Source organism: Stegostoma tigrinum, chromosome 8 (assembly GCF_030684315.1).
Source record: "Stegostoma tigrinum isolate sSteTig4 chromosome 8, sSteTig4.hap1, whole genome shotgun sequence".
NCBI lineage: Eukaryota > Metazoa > Chordata > Chondrichthyes > Orectolobiformes > Stegostomatidae > Stegostoma > Stegostoma tigrinum.
This window is the reverse complement of record NC_081361.1, coordinates 43,328,199-43,355,121: the sequence shown is the minus strand read 5'-3', so window position 1 is coordinate 43,355,121 and position 26,923 is coordinate 43,328,199. Positions and strand designations below refer to the sequence as shown.

General features: G+C 40.2%; 2 protein-coding genes across 6 annotated transcripts in view; both read left to right on the top strand.

Annotated features, from left to right (window-relative positions):
- Nucleotides 1-18,682, top strand: part of edem3 (ER degradation enhancer, mannosidase alpha-like 3) — a 68,179-nt gene extending 49,497 nt beyond the window's left edge. For 2 of the 3 annotated variants that reach the window (XM_048539257.2, XM_048539261.2), the window contains 2 exons: nucleotides 207-248; nucleotides 14,007-18,682. In XM_048539257.2, coding sequence (XP_048395214.1) covers nucleotides 207-248; nucleotides 14,007-14,512 — 548 coding nt within the window. In that variant the 3' untranslated portion in view covers nucleotides 14,513-18,682. The remainder of the gene's footprint in view (nucleotides 1-206; nucleotides 249-14,006) is intronic. The other variant, XM_048539260.2, reaches the window with a different exon arrangement.
- Nucleotides 18,683-19,597: 915 nt separating this feature from the next.
- The window catches only part of tor3a (torsin family 3, member A), a 28,695-nt gene continuing 21,369 nt past the window's right edge, over nucleotides 19,598-26,923 (top strand). Inside the window, exons 1-3 of one of the 3 annotated variants that reach the window (XM_048538762.2) lie at nucleotides 23,078-23,147; nucleotides 23,918-23,958; nucleotides 26,280-26,482. In XM_048538762.2, coding sequence (XP_048394719.1) covers nucleotides 26,314-26,482 — 169 coding nt within the window. In that variant the 5' untranslated portion in view covers nucleotides 23,078-23,147; nucleotides 23,918-23,958; nucleotides 26,280-26,313. Of the gene's footprint in view, nucleotides 19,620-23,077; nucleotides 23,148-23,917; nucleotides 23,959-26,240; nucleotides 26,483-26,923 lie in introns of those variants that run through there. The other 2 variants (XM_059647824.1, XM_048538761.2) reach the window with 2 other exon arrangements.

Below are 26,923 nucleotides of genomic sequence, written 5' to 3'. Positions count from 1 at the left end.
TATTCATTTAGTAGGCTTTTAAGTCACAAAACTGGATAGGTTTCATAGGCCAAATTTAATCCATGACCTGGAGTGACTGTATAAAAATGTGGTGTCTGAATGTCTATATATTATATAGACCAGCTGTACCATAATAAATTAATTTTGAATTATAACCAGTTTGCATTACACTTTTTTTCTTTTTTGCATCACGTGGACAAAAACAGCCACATTTATTAAAGGTAAAAGAATTACAAACTACATTAGCAGTAAGTAGTTTTCTTAAAATATGCCATTATTTCAGTTCTCCAAGTATATCAACAATAAGATAATTTCTTGTACCCTGTATTATCCTGAAGTAAAGAGACTGGCTATTTTGACTTTTTTTATTGATGTTATGTTGAACCAGCTACCAGACAGTGTGTCATAATGATATGAAAATATTTATTCACTCAGCTTTCCACTTTTTGTTTAGAGGATACTTCCCTCGGAGAAAGAGCTGTGGATGCTGAAAATCGGAAACAAAATCAGTAATTGCAAGAAAAACTCAGCAAGGCTGGCAGTGCCTGTGGAGAGAAAGCAGAGTTTGGAATTCTGGAGATGGATCACTGGACCCAAAATGCTAACTCTGCTTTCTTTTCACAGATACTTCCAGATCTGCTGAGTTTTTTCCAGCGATTTCTGATTTTGAAGCACATTCTAACTTAGTTCAGTTGTGTCCCATGGGGACATAGCTGACACTCGGAACACAATTGTACGAACAATTCTGAAATTGAAGTTCGTGCTTTTAGTGGTTTAACCGTGAAGTTTTGGGGTCTTGGAAGGTAATGATACAAGAATAAGAGGAGAAGCTATTGAAGGAAATCCTATAATTAGATTGCTGAGAATGAAACTAGACAACTGCAGTCACAACCAGCTACTAGAGATGTGTGTGAGAGAAGGATGGTGTGGAAACTGTTACGGAGACTGAGCAGGGTGATGAGACATGGTTTAGCTTCATTACAGTCACACAGGATGTCAGAGTCATATAGCATGGAAACAGAAATCCTTCGGTCTAACCAGCCTGTACTGACCAGAATACCAAACTAAACTTGCCCCACCTGCCTGCATTTGCCCATATCCCTCCATACGTTTCTTATTTATGTACTCAGCTAAATGTCTTTTTAAATGTTATAACTGTACCCGCATCCACCACTTCCTCTGAAAGTTCATTCCATCTGTAACTTTAAAAAGAACTATTTCATACTTTGGCAGAGGCCCACACTTGATTTGAAGGGATTCAAACATGGAATAGCATGGCCAACATTCTGGGAGGGAACATGTTCAAGGACTTTATAGAACTAAGGGAAGTTGGAGATGAAGCAGTAGTTTGCATGGATAGTGGGGCTGTGGGTAAATTATTTTGAGGGGATGTGTGATATTGGAAGATTTGAAGGGGTGGGTTTAACAGCTGGAGAGAGAATACATCCAATATTAGCTAACCAGCGAACCATTGCCTGGATGTTATGTGGTCAGCAGTTAGATGGGAATAGGTTTGAGAGAACAAAAGTTCAGGTTCATGCATAAGGTGATTTCAAAGGCACAAAGCAGGGAGTTGAAGAGAAGGATGTGAGTTCGAGCCCAGGACAAAGGAATGTGGGAACTTGAGGATGTTTAGTGAAAGGGAGGGAGGCAGCTAAACAAATGGCCTGAACTTAATGACCAGTTAATTAAGTTCTGAAACTTGGAGTTGAGGGTGGAGTAGTGAAGGAAAAAAAGAGGAGCTTAAAGGGAGATGGGAGACCCAGACCATGTTTGTATTCCAGCACGATTCTGGCACAGTGAGCAGTTTTAAAATGTGACCAGGAGATGAAGATGCTTGATGTAATCTAGTCAGATCTGGCAATGAATGATTAACCATCTTTAAAAATTCAATTAGTATTAGAAAATAAAGAGATGGCAGATTAAGTGAACAGGATTTCTATATTGTCTTCACTATTGAGGGTGCAGAAATAGGAGGTAGAAAATTATAATCACTAGGCAAGTGGTATTAAGTAAATTGTTCTTTGCTATGAGCTGACACATCCCAGGTCCTGCTGGACTTCGTTCCAGAGCATTGAATGAAACAATTGATATGTTGGCTATAATTTTACAAGATTTCCTAAATTTGGAGAACATCTGATCAGACTAGAGAATAGCGGTTATAAATCTTTCTCTCAAAAAGAGAAGACAGATGAAACAAACTACAAAGGTCTGTTACCGTATAGCCTGCCACTACAGGCAGTTGTTGTTAGTCACTAATAGTCCCCATTAACAACTATTGACCCTACCAACCTGATCAATAGAAACTCCTTTGTCCAACTGTCTTTCTTTCTCTTTTGGGCTCTGTCCTAGCGTTTTACTGCCTACCCCGCCCACCTTCCTATTTTCTGCACATAAACTGGCGTCTTCCCAGCCACAATCGGTTTGAGGAAGGGTCACTGGACCCGAAATGTTAACTCTGTTTTCTCCTCCACAGATGCTGCCAGACCTGCTGAGCTCTTCCAGAAACCTTGTTTTTTGTTCCTCATTTACAGCATCCGTAGTTCTTTTGGTTTTTTTTTTCAGTTAGCTTCACATCTGTCATAGAGATGATGTTAGAAACTATGAAGACTTATAGCGGGCTATTTAGAAAAGTGCAGAGCCACCATAGTGTTTTAAAAGGGAAATCCTGTTTAATCAATTTAACGAGACCATAAGAGGTGGGAGCAGAATGAGGTCATTCAGCCCTTCAGGTCTGCTCTCCCATTCATGGCCAATCTGTTAACCTTCAACTCCACTTTCGTGACTTTTCCCCATAACCCTTGATTCCTTCACTGATTTAAGAATTCTCTGTCTCAGACTTGAATATGCTTAACAACCCAGCCTTGATACCCCCCACCTGTGATAGAGTTCCACAGATTTACTGCCCTCAGAAGAAATTCCTCCTCATCTCTATCTTAAATTGTGACCCCATATTCTGAGATGATGCCCTCTGGTCCTAGCCCCTCTACTAGGGAGAACAACCTTTCTGCATCTACTGTGTTTCAGTAAGGTCACCTTTCATTCTTCTCAATTCGAATGAGTATAGGCCTAACCTACCCAACCTTCCCTCAGAAGACAACCCTTCCACACTTGGTACCAGCGAAGTGAACCTTCTCCAGACTGCCTCCGATGCCGACATATCATTCCACTGATAAGGGGGCCAAAACTGTCCACGGTATTCCAGCTGTAGTCTGACTATTGCCTTGTACAGCTTTAATTTAGCTTCCCTACTTTTATACTCTATTCCCTTTGAAATATAGACAAACATGCCAATTGTCTTTCCTGTCACCCATTGAACTTTTTGTGATTCAGACCCCTCTCCTTCCTTCCAAAGTGCACAATCTCATATTTTCCAGCATTATATTCCTACAGCCAAGTTTCTGTCCATTCACTTAGTTAGCCCAACCTCTATCCATATTAATATACTACCTCCAACACCATGGATTCTTATTATGTAGCCCTAATACATGGTACGTTGTTTAATGCTTTCTGAAAATCCAAATATTTCACATCCTGCTTCCCCTTTATCTATCCTGCTTTTACCACCTCAGAGAATTCTAGTAAAATTGTCAGGCAAGATTTTCCTCTTCAGGAAATCCTATTGACTGTGCTCAATCACACAATGTATTTCTAAGTCGTTTGCTATTACATCCTTTATAATGGACTTTAACATTTTCTTAATAACAGGCTTTAAACTAATTGGCCTTCAGTTAATCTTTTTGTCTCCTTTCCCCTTCTAAAAAAGGGTGGTACATCAACAGTTTTCCAATCCTCTGGGACTTTTAGGATTCATAGATGATTTCTGTCAGTGCATCCACTATCTCTAGCTATTTCTTACTACGTCCTTTAATGTCTTAGAATTTATTATAATTATCATAGAATCCCTACAGTGTGGAAACAGGCCATTCGGCCCAACAAGTCTGCACCAACTCTCTAGAGAGCATCCCATCCAGACCTGTCTTCCTACCCTAACCCTGTAACTGCATTTCCCATGATTAATCCATTTAACCTACATATCCCTGGACACTAGAGGCAATTTACCATGGCCAGTCCACCTAACCTGCACATCTTTGGACTGTGGGAGGAAACCGGAGCACCTGGAGGAAACTCACGAAGATGTGGAGAATGTGCAAACTCCACACAGACAGTGCTGTGAGCTAACAGTGCTAACCACTATGTCACCTGCCTTTTCTTTCTTTTTCTTCTTTTAAATATTTGATACTTGTAACCAATTAATTATGGAGCACCATTTCAAAGAAAGATAGCAATACACAGCCTGTATGTAGCACAGAGTGGATTACACTAGCAAGATACAGTAAAGTTACATGGAGCATCGGACAGTATATTTACCATGTAAAATTTTAAGTACAAACATCTAGATTGGTGTACATTTGTTCCTTCAAATTTCATTCCAATGCAGACCAACAAGCCAGGTTGGTTTTCTAGTAACTATTTAGAGGATGGGTCAGTTTCAATATAAATTGTTTTAAAATAAACATGAATATGAAATGAACCAAATAGAGCATGAACTATCGACACACATGAATCAAAAACTGTACATACATTTTTCCCTGCTACTCCACACTTGCACCCTCCCTTCTGCTTGGTGTGCAGGTTGAAGAAAACCACACTTAAGTTGGCTATACAAACCAGGGCTTCACATTAAAAGCAGATTCCAAATGCAAGGACTGCAGAGTCCTCTAAAGGCAGGATGCAACTGTGTGCTAATCTGGCACAAAATCCAACAGAACTGAACTACTGCTTTATTTAAACACAAATAGAACTTTTAAAAGAAAAAGGAAAAACAATTAAAAATTTTGTCCTTGAATCAGTAGCAATTCAAAGTAAGAACTGATCCAACTTGGAAAGGTTACCTGTAAAACATCTTGGATATTTCAACCCCCTCCATCCTCTTGTTGAAAGGGCAATAATCTCAGCCATTTTGTACAAAGCTTTAAATGTTTGTGCTGGTGAAACAGTGGCTTGATTTGGGTTTTGATGCAGCTAGTTTGAGTTAAAATATTTTTGGTTTTCAACAGTTTCCTCAATGAACATGTTTCAACAGATCCATTTTGTTAAGAGTCATATTTCAAAAATTGTAAGACTGACCAATTAGTTAGGTCACCAAATGACAGATTTCAATTAATTGGGAACTCACTTAAATTTGGGCGCTTAGATCTGTCATCTTCTCGACGCAAACTTCCCATTGTTCTTCATGTAAATTGCCTAGATGCTCCGATTGTTTCAGGAAACTCTTAATCAGTATCACGCATCATTAAATTCTGAAGTGACTAAAATTTCTCAGACTAGCCCCAGTGATCTCCACCAGAGGCAATGGTATAGACCAGTAAAGAATACTGGACAAAATTATGATCAAGCCTTTCTTTTCGACTTCTTTTCAGTGATTATATTACTTTAAATCAGATGTCTGTATTTGAATGGAAGTAGTGACATATGATGTGGATAAAAGGGAACCCATTTCCCGAAGGTATTTGGTAGGGTGTCAAAGTAATGTTTACCTTAGATGATAAAATAATAGTGGCTCACAGACTTAATATATTGCCATTAGCCACAGAGATCTACAGCGCAAATCAAAGGCCCTTTGCCCATTTAGTCTGTGCCAGTCAAAAATGACCACCTAACGTTTCTAATCCCCTTTCCCAGCACTTGGCTCATTGCCTTGAAGGCTTGGCATTACAAGTGTTACATCTAAATAGTTCTTTAAATGTTCTGAGAGTTTCTGCCTCCACCATCTTGAATGCACTGAGTTCCAAATACCCAACACTCAAAGTGGGGGAAAGGAAATTTCTTCACATCCCTTAGTCCTCCTGCCCTTTACTTAAATCTATGACCCTGGTCACTGATCCCTCCACCTAGGCAAAAAGTTTGTTTCTGTCAGCTCTGTCTGTGTCCCTTATAATTTTATACATCTGAATCATGTCCTCCCTCAGTTTCCTTTGCTTCAAGGGAAACAACCTAAATGTCAGCTCTGATGAAGAGTCATATAGACTCGAAATGTCAACTTGCTGACTCTCTGCGGATCTGTCTGATCCGTTGTGATCTCCAGCATTTATTATTTTCAGTACAGATTCCAGCATCTGCAGTAATTTTTTGTATCCAATCTGTCTTTGTAACTAAAGTCTCCACCACAGGCAACATCTGGTAAATCTCTTCTGCACCCTCTCCAGTGCTATTACATCCCTCCTGTAATGCGGATTCCAGAACTACACACAATACTCTAGCTGTGGCATAAACAACTCTTTACATGGTTCCAGCAGAACTTGGTCTTAAACTCTGTGTGCCTTGGCTAATAAAGGCAACTATCTCATAAGCCCCCTTTAAACAGTTTGTTTGCCTGCCTTGATACTGTTAAAGGACTGGTTGGATTTGCACGCCAAGATCCTGCTGATCCTCTGTGCTTTTCTGGGTTGACTGCATTCATCGTGTATTCTCTTGTCCTGTTTAACCTGCCCAAGAGCAGTTGAATTCTATTTGCTGATCAGTCTATTTGACCAGCCTGTATATGTCCTCCTGTAATCTTAAGCTATCTTCCTCCTTAGTTATCACACCATCAAGTTTTGTAACATCCCTGAATTTAGTAATCAGCTGTATATACGAAACTACATTCAAGTTTAGATCATTTATATATACCACCAACAGCAAGAGCCCTAACACTAATCCTTGTGGCACCCCATTGGACACAGGCTTCCAGTTCCAAATACTCCCTTCAACGCTCACCCTCTGCTTCCACTACTCAACAAATTTTGTATGCAATTAGCCAAATTTCCTTGGATCCAACAGGCTCTTACCCTCGCTATTGGTCTCCATGTGGAACCTTATCAAAAGCCTTGTTAAAGTCCAAGTAGACTGTATTGAAAGCGTTACCTTCACCTCTTCACCTGGCCATGTCTTTGAAACTTTCAAAGTATGTCCATAAGGTCCTTCACCAGCTGCTACAGATGCACCATTGAAAACATACTGCTCAGGTGCATGACAGCCTGGTATGGCAACTGCTTGGCCCAGGACCATAAGTAACTACAAAAGGCTGTGTGCACAGTCTAGACCATGGGCTCTATTTACAGAGCTCGCTGCTGCAGAAAGATGGCCAACATCATCAAAGACCCATTGCACCTGGTAATGACCTCCTATAATTTCTTCCGTCAGGCAGTAGACACTGAAGCCTGAACATAAGCAAAAACAGGTTCAGGAACAGCTTCTTTCTTGCCGTTATCAGCCAGTTGAATGGGCTGTGGCATCAAATAATGTAATCTGCAATGTAACCTGAATGCTTCTTAGTCTTTTTGATCTGTACATCTTTGCTTGCTGTATCTGCCTGTACCACTGGTAAACAAAGGCTTGCACTGTATTTCAGTACACATGACCATAAAATCAGTCAATCAAGTTAGTTAGACGTCGCCTCCCCTTCACACCATCATGCTGCTGTCCTTGATTAATCCTGCTTCTCCAAGTGCAGATTAATTCTGTCCCTTGGAATTGCTTCCAATAGTTTCCCCACCACTGAGTTTCGACTCAGTGGCCTGTAGTTTTCTGATTTATCCCTTGCTTCCTTCTTGAATAATGGTACCACTTTGGCTATCTTGTCCTCTGACACCTCCCCTGTGATCAGGGAGAAATTGAAGATTACTGCCAGCACCCTGCTACTTCTACCCAATTCTCAAATTCAGCCTGGGATGCATTTAACCCGACCCTGGAGATTTAGCTACTTTTAAGCCTGCTGGATCACTTAGAAATTTATCTATCTCAATACTAATTTCTTCCAGAATAGCTACTCCTGATTTCTGAATTTTAATTTACCTATTTTTTTTCTAATCATCCCGTTCAGAGATGTTATTACACATCTCTGCAGCAGGTGAGACTTGAATCTGGGCCTCTTGGTCCAGGAATAGGGACACTACCATTTCGCCACAAAAGGGCCTGTAATTTCTATACCCATCTTATCCCCCTCACTAGTGAATGCTGACACGAAGTATTCATTTAAAACCCTACCTACATCCTCTGGCCCCACGCATGAGTTACCATTGAGGTTCTTAATGGGCATTACTCTTTCCCAAGTTATACTTTTACCTTTAATAAGAACAAAGAAAATTACAGCACAGTAACAGGCTCTTCAGGCCTCCAAGCCTGTGCCAGTCCAGATCCTCCATCTGAACCTGTCGCCTATTTTCCAAGGACCTGTATCCCTCTGCTCCCTGCCCATTCATTCATGTACCTGTCGAGATACATCTTAAATGACACAAATGCCTGCCTCTACCACCTCCGCTGGCAACGCGTTCCAGGCACCCACCACCCTCTGCGTAAAGAACTTTCCACGCATATCTCTCTTACGCTTTTCCCCCCTCACCTGGAAATCGTGACCCCTAGTAATTGAGTCCCTCACTCTGGGGAGAAAAAGCTTCTTGCTGTCCACTCTGTTTATACCTCTCATGATATTGTAGACCTTAGTCAGGTCCCCCCTCAACCTCTGTCTTTCTAATGTAAATAATCAATCTACTCAACCTCTCTTCATAGCTAGCGCCCTCCATACCAGGCAACACCCTGGTGAATCTCCTCTGCACCCTCTCCAATGCACTCACATCCTTTTGGTAATGTGGTGACCAGAACTATATGCAGTATTCCAAATGGGGTCAAACCAAAGTCCTGTACAACTATAGCACGACCTGCCAACTCTTGTACTTAATACTCCATCCGATGAATAAAAGCATGTTGTGTGCCATCTTGGCCATTCTATCCAACTGCGTTGCCACTTTCAGGGTACAATGAACCTGAACACCCAGATCTCTCTGTGCAACAATTTTCCCCAGGACTTTTCCATTTACCGTATAGTTCGCTCTTGAATTGGATCTTCCAAAATGCATTACCTCACATTTGCCTGGATTAAACTCCATCTGCCGTTTCTCCACCCAACTCTCCAATCTATCTATATTCTGCTGCTTCACTATCTGCTACTCCACCAATCTTAGTGTCATCTGCAAACTTCCTAATCAGACCATCTCTATCTTCCTCCAGATCATTTATTTTTATATATATATATATATATATATATATTACAATGTATTTGTAAGATAATTTGAAATTTTCCTTTATTTTGCCTGCCATTACTTTTTCTTGCCCCCTTTTTTCCTCTGTTTTGCTTTTTAAGTTTCCCCTTGCATATTCCGTACTCTTCTAGAGCTTCTCGCATCTGCTAGAAGCCTGCCTTTTCCTCTTTATCCAATTTTTTTTTATATCCCTAGATATCAGGGTTTGCTGCTTTTGTTGGTCCCACCTTTTATCTTTGGCAGAATGTCTGACTGACATTGCCTTCCCTAGTTTAGAACCTCGATTTTAGGCCCACCCTTGTCCTTTTCATGACAATCCTGAATCTAATGGAGTTATGATCAGTCTGCAAAATGTTGGGTTTTAGTACCATTCTTTATCATTTCAGTTCAGAATTTTAAAAGGCACAAAGAAATAAAATGAGGCAAACTTTCCAATTGATTGAAACAAAAGATCCCGAGAGTACTTAACAGCCTCTCCAGATTCACTATGTTTCCTCTTGTGTGAGACATTAAAACTAGGGGTCATTGTTTCAAAATAAGGGGTTCCCATTTTAAGACAAGGATGCAGAAGTGCTTCTTCACAAAGGGTCACGGGTCTCGTAGAATTTTTGCTCCCAACAGCTGCTGGAACTAGAATCTGAATATTGTAGCGCCAAGAAAAGTAGATTAGCAAGGGGTTACAAGAAAGGTTATTAGAGGTAGGCAGGAATGTGAGGTCATTAGTTCGGTCATGACCTTTATGGAATGGTGGAAGAAGCTTGAGAGGCTGAGTGCCCTATCCTTGCTGCTAATTCATGTATCAGTGTGTGTATATATTGGAGGATATAGACTATTGAGAGAGCAAGTAAAACATTTACAGGGATAAGGGCATCAAAGGTGGAGGTGAAATTACAACTAAGCAGATCAGTAGTTTCAAAAAATGCTGCCGTGTTTGGAGGCTCAAAAGCTAGACAGATCGGAATTTGAAAGTGCAGTTCAAAATGACGCAAGTTTCTTTTCCAGAAGCAAACGCAGAAGTAAATGTAGTTGGGAGACGGAGTAAATGACTGAAAATTGATAGTAGGAGGTGATCAGAGATGTCCTTATCTTTGATTGACGTGATCGAAATCAAGAGGCTGCTAGAGATGACAGGGTCAAAGAGGTGACCATGAATATGGGTAGCACAGATTCAGATGTGGAGGACAAGTCTAAGGGAGAATAGAGGCGTAATAAATTCTAAAGAGGGACAATATGAGTTTAGGTAGAGTTTCAAGTATAAGGGCCAGAATTTAGTAATTGGAGAGCCTGGGAGAGGAACAAAGTGTTAAGTATTAGTTAGCAGGTAACTTACCTTGGGACATATGATACATTTTCATTCAATCTGGTTATCTCGGCACATGCACAACCCATAGAAAGTAAGATCGGTGCAGACTTGCTGGTGAATTAAACTCAATACAAACCGTAACTAGCACATGCTATGGCTTGGAGCAGTAGCAATATCTAGAAATAACAATTTTCTTCTGATATTTTTCGGCAGTAGTTTACAGTCTCTCTGAATTGTTTTAAAACAATGTTGTCTCTATATCTGTTTCAAACTAATTGGCATCACTTTTAGTAAGAGTAAGTAGTGTTCATCTCAAACTCTAAAACTCCTAGGTTATGTTTCTCAAATCTCCGGTGGGTTTTGTTTTATTTTAAGCTAAACTATAAATTTGTTGGAAGTTCCCAAACCAAATTAATCAAACATTAGTGATGATCAGGATTACATCTATTTTTCATCTATCCAGCCCACTGATGTCTGCATGGTAATGACTTCCCACACCAGAAGTTTAGTAAGATCAAGGAGAAATGTAAATACTATTGTACGAACGCTAAAATGTCGTTAACATGTCAAGTTAACAGAATCCAATCTAGGCACATTTTTCTAATTCAGTAATAACAAAACATTGGCAACATTGGACTTCAGCAAGGCATTTGATAAGGTTCCCCATGGTAGGCTCATTCAGAAGGTCAGGAGGAATGGGATACAGGGGAACTTAGCTGTCTGGATACAGAATTGGCTGGCCAACAGGAGACAGCGAGTGGTAGTAGAAGGAAAATATTCTGCCTGGAAGTCAGTGATGAGTGGTGTTCCACAGGGCTCTGTCCTTGGGCCTCTACTGTTTGTAATTTTTATTAATGACTTGGATGAGGGGATTGAAGGATGGGTCGGCAAGTTTGCAGACGACACGAAGGTTGGAGGTGTTGTTGACAGTATAGAGGGCTGTTGTAGGCTGCAGCGGGATATTGACAGGGTGCAGAGATGGCCTGAGAGGTGGCAGATGGAGTTCAACCTGGATAAATGCGAGGTGATGCATTTTGGAAGGTCGAATTTGAAAGCTGAGTACAGGATTAAGGATAGGATTCTTGGCAGTGTGGAGGAACAGAGGGATCTTGGTGTGCAGATACATAGATCCCTTAAAATGGCCACCCAAGTGGACAGGGTTGTTCAGAAAGCATATGGTGTTTTGGCTTTCATTAGCAGGGGGATTGAGCTTAAGAGTCGTGAGATCTTGTTGCAGCTCTATAAACAGTGTGCTGACAGCCATCACCATGCCTGGAACACTGGAGTGGTTGTTTGCATGCGTGGCTTAGAGGCAACAGTGCTACGAGATGAGATAATGGGAACTGCAAATGCTTGAGAATCCAAGATAATAAAGTGTGAAGCTGGGTGAACACAGCAGGCCAAGCAGCATCTCAGGAGCACAAAAGCTGACATTTCGGGCCTAGACCCTTCATCGGAGAGCTCTCCGATGGAGGGTCTAGGCCCGAAATGTCAGCTTTTGTGCTCCCGAGATACTGCTTGGCCTGCTATGTTCATCCAGCTTCACACTTTATTATCAGTTCTACGAGATGAGCTGTTTTGTCATTTTAACTTGTGTATTGAAAGGCTAATAAACATCTTTTCTTAAAACTATTAATTTTGCACACATCAGGGCAATTCACAAAATCTATATCATAGCAAAGGGAAAGCAACATTTCTACTATACAAGAGTAGAGTGCTGATGGTAGAGGTGCTGCCATGGAAATATTGGCGAGTTGTGGAATCGGAGCTACTGTTGGATGCTAGGTTGTGAAGTTTGCAAGCACTGGTTGGTTGGATACAGTCAGTACCATGTTTTGTCACAAAAGGACACAGGGACATGCTAATTTATAATAATCTGTCAATCTTTGTCTTTTACAGCCTATATGCCTGGCTTAACACAAGCATTGAAATTCATTATAACACATTACTTGTTTGTATAAGAGGTACAGCTCCTTTTTGTGACATTGAACTTCTTAAACCTTGCATCTCTCTAATTTGTAGATTACATACTTACTATGGGAGATCACTTAGCTCAGTTGGCTGGACAGTTGGTTTGCAAAGCAGTGTGATGCCAACTGCATGGGTACAATTCCTGCCATGGCTGAGGTTACCATGAAGGATTCTCCTTTATCAACCTCTCCCCTCACCTGAGATGTGGTGTCCCTCGGGTTAAATCACCACCATTTGGTGTACTGTCATGGAAGAGCAGTCCTATAGTCTGAGGCTGTAGTGGCTTGACTTGCTACGCTTACTGTATTTGAATTCAAGACTGCATGTAAGAATTTCCTTACTTGTCTTAATGGGCTTTATCCTGTGCTGAAATTTATCATTCGAAATGGCATGGTTTGAATGTGTTCCTTTTCCTTCATGCTTTGGTTGAGAAATTACTGGGAGCTCTCTGCTACAAACTTATCTTCACTGGTCTAGAATTCAGCAGTGCTATAAGAGTGCCTTAATGGCACCCTTGGAAATAGGCCCCTAGCTATTTTTTCATTGTGCATATGTCGTGCTCAAATGGGGCGCATCAAAGCCGTCCTGCAGGATAATGGACACCCTGATCAGATCATTTCTCATTTTATATCGCACAAACTCCTGAACAAGCCCTGGCCATTACATCTGGTCCTGAAATCTTCTAGGTCTGTTTCCGTATACTGAGTGTGTAAGATATCTCAAAGGTTTAACGAACTAGTATGTAGCGATGACAGAAGCCACATTCACCACTAACAGGGTGCTGCCAAGAGGTAATCAATTTCAATGCTCCAAAGTTTTGCCGACTATTATTTTAAAAACAGACAAATGGATTAAAATCATATCTCAGTAATTATTAAATTATATGCCAGAAATTAAGCAATTTGTCATTGCTGTCTGGTGAGCAGTTGTAAACTTGTAATGTTACACTGGCCAAATGCAACTGGAGCACGTGGCCTTCAAAGGAAATTTGTCAGTCAATTTACAGTTTTGCATATTTGTATGTACTAGACGCTTCATATGCAGATTGGCAGGGTCCTGTCCTTTCTAGATAGCAAGAACGTGTATGTATGCTGCACCTGTTTCAATGCAAAATAGCTGCCGCCATTCTGTTTTGGGGCAATGCCATAGCCTATCGGAATCAACCTGCCTGATTGAAAATTTAAATTCTGCATGGCTAACAGCAGTCATCATTAACTGGCAGTTCCTCTATCGATCGGCTCAGTTGTCAACAAGTGCAATCTAATTGTGGTTTTCCCTCTGCTTTGGTATTTCTTGAGAATTATCCCGATGAGTTCAAGATGGAAAACGTGACAACATGTGTCTTTTTCAGCAACACTTGAGATTAGTGAAGTTAAGAACTGTTTACAGAATTCCGATATCATGAATAAATACCACTGTGTTTGTCATTATTAGTTTTATGAAATAAAATTAAGCTGTATTTTCTGGTTGTTCAAGGTACCAGGTGCCTAGGGTACCAGTGTTTGGAATTGTTGGGAGATTCCTGCTCAGTTATTAAAGAAAATGTAGATATTATTGCAAATAAATGATCAGAGTTACTAAATAAACTAGCCAATGCAAGAATATTTTGCAGTTTTTAAAAATTTTTTACGGTTTTAATCTTTGATTTTTAGATCTGGACGTGAAAGACTCTGAACAGAATTCAGAAGATGACTTGCAGTCCACGGGGCCAAAACCAAACAGTTTTGATTGTCAGAATGAAGCAACATCATACGTTATAAATCCTCGTGGTGAGAAACCAGATGAAACAACAGGTCAGTTGGATGCCAGTGGTCAGCCAATCGTGCCTGATCCAAAAACACAACAAAAGGATGATTATTTGTGTGAGTCAGATCAGAACTCAAATACAGCTACCACTGATGCGTCATCAAATACTGCTGATGCGAGGGATCAGGATGTACAAAGGACAGATTGTCATGGCCCTGTTGACGATGAACAGGGATCTTGTGCTCATACTTCAGAATATGGAAAGGAGGAGACCGAGGGTGAAGTAGAGGCAGAGCAAGAATCCAGTCCAAATATCAGCCAAGAAACAGAGGCTCGGACAGTTGACTCCTTGTTATCAGACTGGAAGGAAGAGATAGATGCCTTTGAAATGATGGATAAGGATGAACTATGACCGTGAATCATAATGTAATGGCATACTTTCTTTTCCCTTGAGGATCTGGGTACAGTTGTGCACGGTAACATTCCCTGACCAACTGGAAGAATCTGATCAATTTCTGATTTGTATCTACTTATGGAAAGATCAGGATTTGCTGGTCATTGTTTCTGCCAGGTCATTACATGATTCATTTGAAGATGCCAGTCACATTAATTCCTGACACAGAATGCCTTGGGTTCAGCTGGTAGAGAAATGTGCAGAAGTTGAGGGAACTGTAATTGTGTTGTTTTGTTCTACTTTCTTCCTCTCATCTACACACGCACATTTTCCTTGTTGCTGAGCAGCAATATCTTGTTTGTTGCAGATTTACATTAAAAATCCCACAGTGCTGTGACATTTATCCAGTGTAATATAACAGGTTTATAACTGCTTTCCAGATTGGAATGCGAAATTGCTAAATGTATGGTTTTAACTCCATAATTAGTGAAGTATGATTTTACCCCACATGTTTTCTTTGTTTTTGAAATATTTGGTAAAACTTAGGTGCAATGAAATTTGGGCAACACTATTCCAACTAATTTGATAAAAAGACAAAAGTTACGTGCACTGAGTTTTGCCATCTATTATTTTGGCACTTGTAAAATTTGATTCTGTTTTCCAAGTGTTCAATCTTAACTGTTCACTGTTTTATTCTACCGTTTTGGTCTTTGAGCTTTTTATCATCTGTGTGTTATGCTACAAGTATAATACCCAGTGTATTCATGCATGAAGTAAGGACTGACATGGGGAGGGGTAATGTTTTACCCTTACACCAATGAACAATACTGGCTAGATTTTCTTGGTCAGGTGAAGATCCTGAAGTTGATTTTGGTTCTAAGTCAGGAAACCTGGAAGTAACTGCAGCAGGATGTTCATTACTATTGACTTGGTTAGTTGGTCAGTAATGAAGTCAGGTCTGCAGACCCTGTCCAACTGTGGTGGATAGATCAGGGAAGCAGGAAACTAATAGGGCAGTTTGCAGTAATGTCTGGCCACCGTTCCACTGGAGCAGAGAAAGATCCGAGAGCACCTCACATTTGATGTGTAATGTGGACGCTTTTCAGGATGGAGGAATCAACTTCTCCAGAACAACATAGGCTGACCAGAGTCCTTGTAGACCTTGTTGTCACCAAATGCAACCTGCAGTGGTCACGAACCCCCTTGCATGACACTGCCTCAAAGGAACTGGCGGTCTTCTTAATCAGAAGAGGGCCACACCGACAGAGGGTAGCTGCTGTTGCCTTCAGGGAAAAGAAAAGCCATAAGTAGGATCTTAACTGAACTAATTAAGTTAATGGTCTCCATGGAGCATGCTGTTGACTTTACTCTAGCTTGGCTCACTAAACTTCCCACAGGTGGGATGGTGATGGGGAGCCATCCCAAAGAAGTTTCCCCCTCTTTCCTGTGCATATGTGTGCATGCACACACTCCAACTCTGTAAGCTCTTCTCCATCGACCTGAAATATAATCTTTTCTGGGTTCTTCAGTTCATTGGAGATTAACAGAATTCATAGCAGTAGAATTATTCAGTTAGCAATTCCAGTCTTGGGCAATTGGTTGGTTTCCAACCACCAAATGTCACCTTCTCCATACCAGTGAAATGGTGAAGATGTACTGCAGGGGTGGACTAACCTGTAGGATCGTTTTGACAGCAGCTCAAAAAAAGGGTCTGTTAATATATAAAAGTCTAATTGACTTGCATAAAGCCACAGAACAGAATATTATTTTACATTGGTACCTTGGAGTTTAATACTGTAGTGTTTAAAAACATTGTTCCAGTAAAATGTTCACGAGGATTCCCAAAAGATAACTGGTTGACATTGAGCACTTTGCAGAAGTATTTATCTGTTGCAGATTTCTTTTCCCATTTATGATGACCTGGAACGTGCGAATTATTTGACCTTGGCATGTTTCAATTTTGAAGCAACGTTTGTTGATCCATAGGATTTTGAACAATTTCTGTCTTGTCTTTCTGTCTAATGCAATGAAACCCTGTAACAGTTAGCATGGTGGTATCGTGTAATAGGTAATAGCTGTGGGATGCTGTGCAATTAGTCAAAAGGACACTGACACTAACCTGAGTACTCCTTCAAAGTGGTTCACCATGGTACCTCATGTATAGAAACAACTAACTTGATAAATGTTTTTATGCTCCTAGAACATGCAACCGTGTCAAAAGCACCTTTATGAATGCAAATCATTACTTGTTGTCTCACTGTTCTTCAATATGATGAGTTAAGTTGGCAACTGTGTGTCATCCAATGTTTTGCTTGGGCCTGAAACTCTGCTGTTGAATTAGCTGATCCCATTTGAAGGGCTACAACTGGTGTCATCATCACTAGCCCAGGGAATAGAAAAAGTGGATAAGGAATGTGATATCTCCCAGGAGAATTTCTGGCTGAAGTCAGCAGGTTGATTCTTTGGCAGTGAGGCATATAGTTGTTCCTTTTGGCTTTTAACATGTGGACATGCGAAGAATAATAGTCACTTGGGTAAAGTACAAGGAAGTTGCCAGCAGTTGTAAAACAGTGTCAATACAAAGGTATGGAAAGAAGAAATAAGGTAGGAGGATTTTCATTTGAAAAAACACAATTTTGTCTCTTGCGTCTGATTTTTATTTTCCCCAACGAAGTTTGTTTATTACAATTAAAATGTTTCTATCCAGCATTCTTGGTCAACATTATGACTTTGGATACAACCGTTTATGATCGGGACTTTGCTTATTGCTAGTGTAACACAGACCAGTTCATTGCTGAAAGTCCTTGTGAAATAATTCTCTACGCATTGAGGGTGGAGTTACTGCCCATTTTTCAATTATCACAATGTTTGATATCTTGGAATTTTATTTCAACTGTTGAATGCATTAGATATGTCAGATCTTGAATACACATGTTTCCCAGTTTGTGGCTTAGTAATCTACTGTATATGAAAATCTACTGGAGCCAGCAGTGTGGATCCTTCAAGAACTCTAGTGACCTTTGCACATTGGGAAAATGTGCACATCTTTTTTGTTCTATGAATGTTTTTATTACAAAGGCTTCCTTCACAATAGTCATAGAAAGATTGACTTTATTGTTTATTTTCATTGAATATTGAAAGCTTATTTTATTCTCCCATTTACAGTGCAGAAATGCAGTAGTTTTCAGAGGGTGACCTGCCTAAGAACCTTTTAGAAAGCGAGGTTGCTCTTTTGCAGTACTGTCATTGACAATTTATATGTCACTGTTATTGAGTTTTGGATAATTATTATCTGTGAGTCATCAATTATGCACATTTTCAGAGTGCTTACCCATGTTAGTCAGATCACATGTTTTGTCAACAGATGATACATCTGTTATGATCTATAATTCCCTTCTAATTTGGAGCAGACATCTGGCAGATGTAACAAGAGCTTTCACTTAAATGTTGCCGAACACACGAGGTATAGACTTGGTTGTTAATTTATTGACCCATATGATACAATTATTGTCCTAGCAGATGTATTAGGGAAAGAATGTTTTTAAATTCTATCTACTTGTGTATTTTCCAGATTTAATAAGGAAAAATGCGTCTGCAGTAATTAAATTGTTACTTAACAGTTAAATGCAACAAAATTAGGGACTGAAATCACTTTATTTTAAATTGGAAGGGGCAATTGGCATAGAATTTGACTGACTGTAAAATCCAGTAGGTTGCGCTGTCTTTATCTGTTCTCCCTTTGCAATGGTTCTGCAGTTTGGCCAACCAACCCTTGTAAAATGGGTTAACATCATGTGATGGAAATGCGCAATTAAGGCACTCATTAGAAAAACTGCTTAATATTTTTAAGATGTCTGTGTATAAACGAAAGTGATGGGTAGGTATTTGTCTTTTCCTAAGGTTTTAATCTGAATTGAAATTAGATTTCACATTGAGTTCTGTTCCTTCAGTGTGATTGTGGCATTTCTGCATTAATCAGACAGAGTATCTGTAGAATTTACACAGCAGGTACAGTGCAGTGTCTTTCTCTTTTTTTAAAAAAAAGTGTATGCACCTCAAAATCCTGTAAATAAATGGACAACTGTAAAGTGTAAGCTGTGATGTAAAACAGTCTGGTTAATTTTGTAGATATGATCACTGTACATATTTGTGCATTTGATTACTGTGATTACTTACTGTAAAAAATTTAATAAAACAATGTAAATATAATTTTTTTTCCATATTATTCTGAAAATTCAAGAGTAATAATTAGGAATCTGAAATTATTGCAATCTGCTCAATCTATGAATTTTATAATTTTAGGTTTTACAATTTAATGCAGCTTGACAAAATATATTGAAAAATATGAATATTTTGTATCTATTTGATGGCTGTGTTTAGTAGTTTGTACAGTATCTATAATATGACGCTATTCATATATTCCAAATGCACAAGTAACTAATGAGCTTTGTGATTGGTTGGCTTGGTGAGCTGGCTTGTTGTTGCTCCACGGACGCGCTAGGTAATGAAACATCTGCAGAAAAACATCAAACCAGCTCGGTGAGCCAACCAACCACTATGCCCACAACCGGAGCTACAAACCTACTCCAAAACCTTAGTGAATTCAAACTCTAATGAATTCAAAGCATCAACCTTGTTGATGATAATCTACAGTGGATGATGGAGAAACTCTGTGCGTCTGGCAGCAAATGTGGAGGGAGAAATGGTTAATATTTTGAGTCCACTATGACTGTTCTATTCAAGAAACATTACTCTCTTTTTGTTGTTAAAATGCTCCCAAACATGCTATGCTTGTCCAGGATTCTGTGTTTGTTTTATATATCCTACACCCTGCTGCATTTTGCTTTTAAACTTGCTGATGACTTGATTATTGTCAATATACCCCCAAAGTAGCTGAGGCATTGCAGGGTAGAAGGAAAATAATTTATTTTTGTTTCTCAACATGTTAAAATGCCACTCCCTTTGACCTGGCAATATGAACAATTTTTGTCATCTAATGTCTTCAGATCTTCAATTTTCAAGTCACAGGGTGAAATCTACATTGGTAGTCCAGTGAAGTACTGAGACAAGACATTAAACTGAGGCTCTTCTAGGTGGATGTAAAAGATCCTCTTGAAGAAGACAGGTGAGTTCTCCTTGGTGTCCTCACCAATGTTTATCTCTTAAGCAACTTCAGGTTAAGATCACTGCTAGTGGAAATTTGACGTGCTGTTGCGTTCTACATTCTCCATTTCAGGAGAAGTTTGTTAGCAAGAAATCAGTTTTAGAGATCCTGAGATAATGGAAGTCTCCACATAAATAACGAAGCTATCACAAAATGGACAAGTTTTTTTCAGTGACAATGAGCCACTCCCACCTAAATGATTCAACTTTGTCGTAAATGCTATGCTTTGTTTTATTGCAGAATCAAACGATATTTTTTAGAAAGTTACATATTGAAAAATTAGGGTGGGTTTTTAACTGGTTTTGAAGTTAAACGTGAAAAAAGCCACCTGATTGGGTGTACCCTAGAACTCTGGGAAGCTAGGGAAGTGATTGTTGGGCCCCTTGCTGAGATATTTTTATCATTGATAGCCACAGGTAAGGTGCTGAAAGGCTGGAGGTTGGCTAATGTGACACTATTTAAGAAAGGTGGTGAGGAAAAGCCAGGGAACTATAGACCTGTGAGCCTGACATTGGTGGTTGGCAAGTTGTTGGAGGGAATCCTGAGGGACAGGATTCCCATGTATTTGGAAAGGCAAGGACTGATGAGGGATAGTCAACATGGCTTTATGCATGGGAGATAGTGTCTCACTCGCTTGATTGGGTGTTTTGAAGAAGTAACAAAGAGGATTGAGGGCAGGGCAATGGGCATGATGTATATGGACTTCAGTAAGATGTTCGACAAGGTTCCTCATGATAGACTGGTTAGCAAGGTTAGATCACATGGCATACAGGGACAAGTAGTCATATGGATACAGAACTGGCTTGAGGGTAGAAGACAGAAGGTAGAGCTGGAGGGTTGCTTTTCAGACTGGAGGCCTGTGACCAGTGGTGTACCACAAGAATTGGTGCTGGGTTCACTGTTTTTCGTCATTTGTGAAAATGACTTGAATATGAACATAGGATGTATGGTTAGTATGTTTGCAGATAACATCAAAATTGGAGGTGTATTGGACAGTGAAGAACATTATGTCACAACACAACGGGATCTTGATCAGATGTGCCAGTGGGCCAAGAATTGGCAGATGGAGTTTAATTTAGATAAATGTGAGATACTGCATTTTGGAAAGGCAAATCAGGGCAGGACTTATACACTTGGTGAGGTGCAGGAGAGTGTTGCTGTTCCAAAGAACTCAGTTCATAGTTCTTTGGAAGTGGTGTCACAGATAGGATAGTGAAGAAGGTGCTTGGTATAAAATCTGAAAGAACTGCTGATGCTGTTAATCAGGAACAAAAACAGAAGTTGCTGGAAAAGCTCAGCAGGTCTGGTAACATGTGAATTTTAAAAAAAATCAGTTAACATTTCAGTTCTGGTGACCCTTAGAACTGCTCAGGCATTTCGTATGCTTGCCTTTATTGGTCATATTGAGTATATGAGTTGAAAGGTTGTGTTGTGGGTATATAGGATGTTGGTTAGGTCACTATTGGAATACTGCCTTCAGTGTTGCTAAACAATGAACTTGCACTCCAAGATTTCTAAGTTCCTTGGAAGTGGAGTCGCAGGAAGATAGGATAGTGAAGGCAGTGTTTGGTATGCTTGCCTTTATTGGATTGAGTATAGAACATAGAACAGTACAGCACAAAACAGGCCCTTCAGCCCACAATGTTGTGCTGACCATTGATCCTCATGTATGCACCCTCAAATTTCTGTGACCATATGCATGTCCAGCAGTCTCTTAAATGACCCCAATGACTTTGCTTCCACAACTGCTGCTGGCAACGCATTTCATGCTCTCACAACTGTCTGTGTAAAGAACCTGCCTCTGACATCCCTTCTATACTTTCCTCCAACCAGCTTAAAACTATGACCCCTCGTCCTAGCCATTTCTGCCCTGGGAAATAGTCTCTGGCTATCAACTCTATAGGAGTTGGGTGGTCAGGTTGTGCCTGTGTAGGCCAGTGGTTAGCCCACTTGGAATACTGCATGCAATTCTCGTCTCCCTGCTGTAGGAAGGATGTTGTGAAACTTGAAAGGGTTCAGAAAAGATTTACAAGGACATTGCCTGGGTTAGAGTGTTTGAGCGATAAGGAGAGGCTGAAAAGCTGGGGCTATTTTCCCTGAAGCATCAGAGGTTGAGGGGGTAACCTTTTAGAGGTTTATAAAATCATGAGGGGCATGGTTAGGATGAACAGCCAAGGTATTTTCCATAGGGTGGCAGAGTCCAAAACGAGAGGGCATAGGTTTAAGGTGAGAAGGGAAAGATATACAAGGGATCTAAGGGGCAACATTTTCATACAGAGGGTGATGCATGTATGGAATGAGCTGCCAGAGGAAGTGGTGAAGTCTGGTACAATTACAACACTTCAGAAGGCATCTGGATGGGTATATGAATAGGAAGAGTTTAGAGGAATATGGGCCAAATGCTGGCAAATGGCACTAGATTAATTTCGGATATCTCGTTGGTGTGAATAGATTGGATCAAAGGGTCTGCTTCTGCGTCGTACAACTCTGACTCGAAATGTATCTGAAATTATTTGGCATTTGTACGTTTTATACAGTCAGCTCACTAGCTGATTAGAAACCTATTGAAAAACACTATTAGCAGTTGTAAACTGGAAGACTGAAACCACAGAATGATCACAAGAATTGCTGCACTCAAAACAGACACAGCCAGCAATAGGCAAAATTGTCTTATTTCAACTATATGTAAAATGAATAAATTCAAGAGCAGAGGTGAACTTTATACAATGCAATAGTAGCCCAATAATCAGAGATTAGAATGGATTCTGAACAGAAAATCTTGTTTTGCACAACCTTTGTTACTTTTTCAAGCAAGCAGCAACCCAAATAGATTATTGAAAGCTCTAAGGGTGATATTTAAACTCCCAGTAGAGATTTGCATAGTTCCACACACAAAAGGTTATTTCCTATGCACGAAGCAAATTGGGGTACTTACTGTAATGGGTGATGGCTAGAAAGCAAAGGATACCTAGAGGTAGTTTGGCTTAGAGATTCACCTTTGGGCCTCTGCTGTTTCTAGTTTACACCAATAACCTGCAGGGTTTCAGAAACATAATTTAAATTGGTACCATTTAGATGATATCAAATAAGGAGGGGCACTAGAGTCCAAAGATGCAGGTTCAAAATTTATGAAGGAAATTGCACAAACTGGTGGGCAGTTCCCCATTTAGAGAGGAATAATACAGTGCCTGTGGTGCTGATAGGGGTGTAGTTCGTCTCATTCCATGAATAGTATTGGAATTGCAATCAATAAAGCCGAAAGAATGTTCAACTATATGGCCAAAATATTAGAATACTAGTCTGAAGAAGCAGTTCTCAGACTGTGATCTGACAAGGGCACAGTACAAAATCCAGTAAAGATTACCGAGAGTAAGACTGACGTTTAGGTTTTCTCTTGTGTCAGATCAAAGTTACGAAGGAAATGGAAGTTTGGAAGAAGCCTCTCCGACGTGGCCTCAGAGGAAAATGATGTAGTCAATGATATATCTGGTAAATCTGTAAAATTTAAACTAATTGAGTATTGCTGGGGAAAAAGAAAAGACACTGGTTGTCAAACCTTTCTGTCTTGCGCTCATCGAGACAATTTACAGGAAATACCAAAAGGGAATACAACAATTATATTGTGTGAGGAGGCAAAGCTGAGTTATTGGCAAGTGGATTCTTGATAGAGGCATTGCCATAGAGAATGCATCAGTTAAAATGACAGAACTGCCAACCATTGTTTAAATTTTAAACTAGGCAGGTTGACACTGATTGGTCAAGGTATTGCCCTGCAAAATGAACGAGAGAATGTTTGTCACCTACTCTGTTCAGTTGTAATAGGTGCATTGCGTGTCCATGTGCTTTCTGCCTGCAACAAACAGGACACTGTTAATAAATGTAGCTTTCAGTTCATGCAGGTGTTCTAGACTGTGAAAATAACTGACAATCCTAAATTGGTTGTCAGCCTAATGCTTCACAGGCTCAAGATTATTTTGCAATTGTTGTTCAATTGCAAATCATATGTAATATTAGACATTGTGCTGAGATTTTTTAGGTGCTAATTTATCAACAAGGATATGCAGTTTGATGCAATCAGCAAGGTTTTTGAAATTTACAGTCTACACAAGTATCACAGATGCACTCGGGCAAACAGTATCATAGGACGAGAATAAAAGACAGTGGACAAGAAATTTGTTTACCTAATTTTGGGCATGGGAGCATGATTCAGGAGCTACCATGCTCTAAAATTTATGTACTTGTTTCATTTTTCTCTCTAGAGAGAAGGAGGAAGAGAGCTGACCTGATCGAGGTGTACAAGGTAATGAGAGGCATGGATAGAGTCGATAGCCAGAGACTTTTCTCCAGGGCAGGATTGACTGCCACGAGGGGTCATAGTTTTAATGTGTTAGGAGGAAGGTATAGAGGAGACGTCAGAGGCAAGTTCTTGACCCAGAGAGTAGTCGTGGAAGCGGAGTCATTAGTGACATTTAAGCAACTGCTGGACATGCACATGGACAGCAGTGAATTGAGGGGAATGTAAGTTAGGTTATTTTATTTTTCGATTAGGATTATTCCATGGCACAACATCGTGGGCCAAAGGGCCTGTACTGTGCTGTACTTTTCTATGTTCTATGTTCCTTGGGTATAGTTGGCCAGTACTTGGAATGGTTCCAAATGTTTATTTTCCACAAACTTATAGGCATGCCACAGAATTGAATGGAACCAAGTACCAAGAAACTCCTTACTGGAAGAACTTTGGAAAATATTTAAAATACAAACAAAGCCATTAAGTTAATTTTCGATTCACATTGGGTCCAAGTGCGTGCAAAGCAGACAAATGCCATCAAGCAATTAGTCTTGACTGTATTGCTAATTACTTACAACCAAAACAAATTGTTAATTTTCTACTTGATTACAAATGTGTAGGGATGAAAACAAAACAAAATATTTATGCCCCAGTTTTTGTTTTTAATCACCTGCGACAAATCCCAGAATGTTCTTAGTCTGTGTAGTACACTCCAATCTATTGCAATTTTTAAGGACTTGTCACTCGTCACAATGCACCTGGGCTTTAATTATCTTGTATACAAATGTATAAGAATAGCCATACCCTTCATTATTTTCTCTCTTGCTGTCATGAGTTCAACGTTAAAATGTATATGAACATCACTCTGATATACTCAGTTATGTCTCAAGGCAGCATTGAGGAAAAGAGGAAAATGAGATGGGATCTTATTTGGGAGGGTATTTAAAGATCCAAGCTCAAAAATGCTGTTGTGTACATTGTACTAGAGTCATCTATCAGGCTCTTAAGTAGATGAAATGATCTCCAAAACTTTCTCTACAAGATAAAGCATTGGAGGACAGTCAATGCTGATGGAACTTTTCTGTAGGAGGAGCCAATAGCTCTTTAGGAAAGATATGCTTTTTAAAATAGGGACATTAGCATAGCAATTATGTCACATGACTATTCACCCAGAAGCTTGACTATCTGAGGATGAGAGATAATGGGAACAGCTGTAGAATCTGAGATAACAAAGTATGGAGCTAAATGAACACAGCAGGCCAAGTAGCATCTTAGGAGCACAAAAGCTGATGTTTCAGGCCTAGACCCTTTGTCAGAAAAGGGGGAGGGGGAGAGGGTTCTGAAATAAAGAGGGGCCGGTGGATCAAAGATGGATAGAGGAGACAAGTCAAAGGGGCGGGGATGGAGCCTGTAGAGGTGAGTGTAGGTAGGGAGGGGATAGGTCAGTCTGGGGAGGATGGACAGGTCAAGGGGGCGGGATGAGGTTAGTAGGTAGGGAATGGAGGTGCGGTTTGAGGTGGAAGAAGAGGATAGGTGAGAGGAAGAGGTGACAGGTTAGGGAGGCAGGGACGAGCTGGGCTGGTTTTGGGATGCAGTGAGGGGAGGGGAGATTTTGAAGCTTGTGAAATCCACATTGATACCATTGTGTTGCAGGGTTCCCAAGCGGAATATGAGTTGCTGTTCCTGCAACTTTCAGGTAGCATCGTTGTGGCACTGCAGGAGGCCCAGGATGGACATGTCGTCCAAGGAATGGGAGGGGGAGTTAAAATGGTTCGCGATGAGTTCAAATCCGAACTTGACAGCTGGGAAATGTAAATTTCATCAATAAATTAGGAATAAAAAAGCATTGTTGGGATGCTGACTTGGTAACTGCCAAATTATTTTTAGTCCTGCTCACTAATCTCTTTTTAGCAAGGGAAACTTAAATCTTATCTTGTCTTGCCCATGTCTGATGCCAGAACTATTGAAATCGTAGGCAATTGGGAATGGGCAATATTGGATGCTGACACCGAAATTCCATGAAAGAACAGTGTGGAGGAAACAGGAGAAAAGTTCATATACCTCCTGCCTTATTTTAATCACCTTTTTGAGACACCAAAGACGTGCCACAGAGTGTACGACGCATTAGCTCCCTCAGATCTGGAGTAAACATTATAGTTTATTACGCTGATAGTTTGGAAAAATGCCTGGCTTGATAAGGGTCATTAGCCTCTGTGTGGTAGTTCACAGGGTTAACTGAATGTGATGTTACAAGTAAATATTAACAGAATAAAAAGTTTAGTTCAGCCTCTGTCACTTTCTCCTTTTCTTTCCTTGTCCCTAATCATTACAAGCTCTGCACTTCAGGCCTGAGCATTCTGTACTCCAATGAATTTCCAAAGGCTCCTGCTGTTGGGCTGCTGGCTGCAGGTCGTGAAAGGAAACCTATTTCAAGAGCAGCTTGGCACATTTTCAGAGATTTTTCACTCTCTTCCTGGCCAGCTCTGGAATTCAGACTGTGAAAATAAAGAGATGGCGGACATCTCGAAACAGAATGGTGAGTGAGGAAAAATACATGCGACACATTACAGAATAAAGGATCCCTGTTACTGAGTTAAAGACCACAATTTCATTGAGGATTGGCTGGGAATGAATTACAGGCTGTAATCTAATCTCTCAATTCCCAGGAATTATTTTAACATTGCAATCTGATTCAGGAGACACAGACAATAGATACCTGAAGTCAAGTCAAATCAAGTCAAAGTAAAGTATACCAGTGTATTAAAGTAACAGGAATGAAGCTGTAACCATTTATAGCGTGCCTGGGAATGACTGCATAGTCTATTTATTACAAAGTAGAAACTAAGGTTACGTTGGAAAGGCTGGGTGTTGGTTTCCTCTGAGCAAAGGCAATTGAGAGGATATTTATAAAAGTTAGCAAAATAACGACAGCCTCGGATAAGGTAGACAGGGACATGTTCTTCCCATTAAACACTCT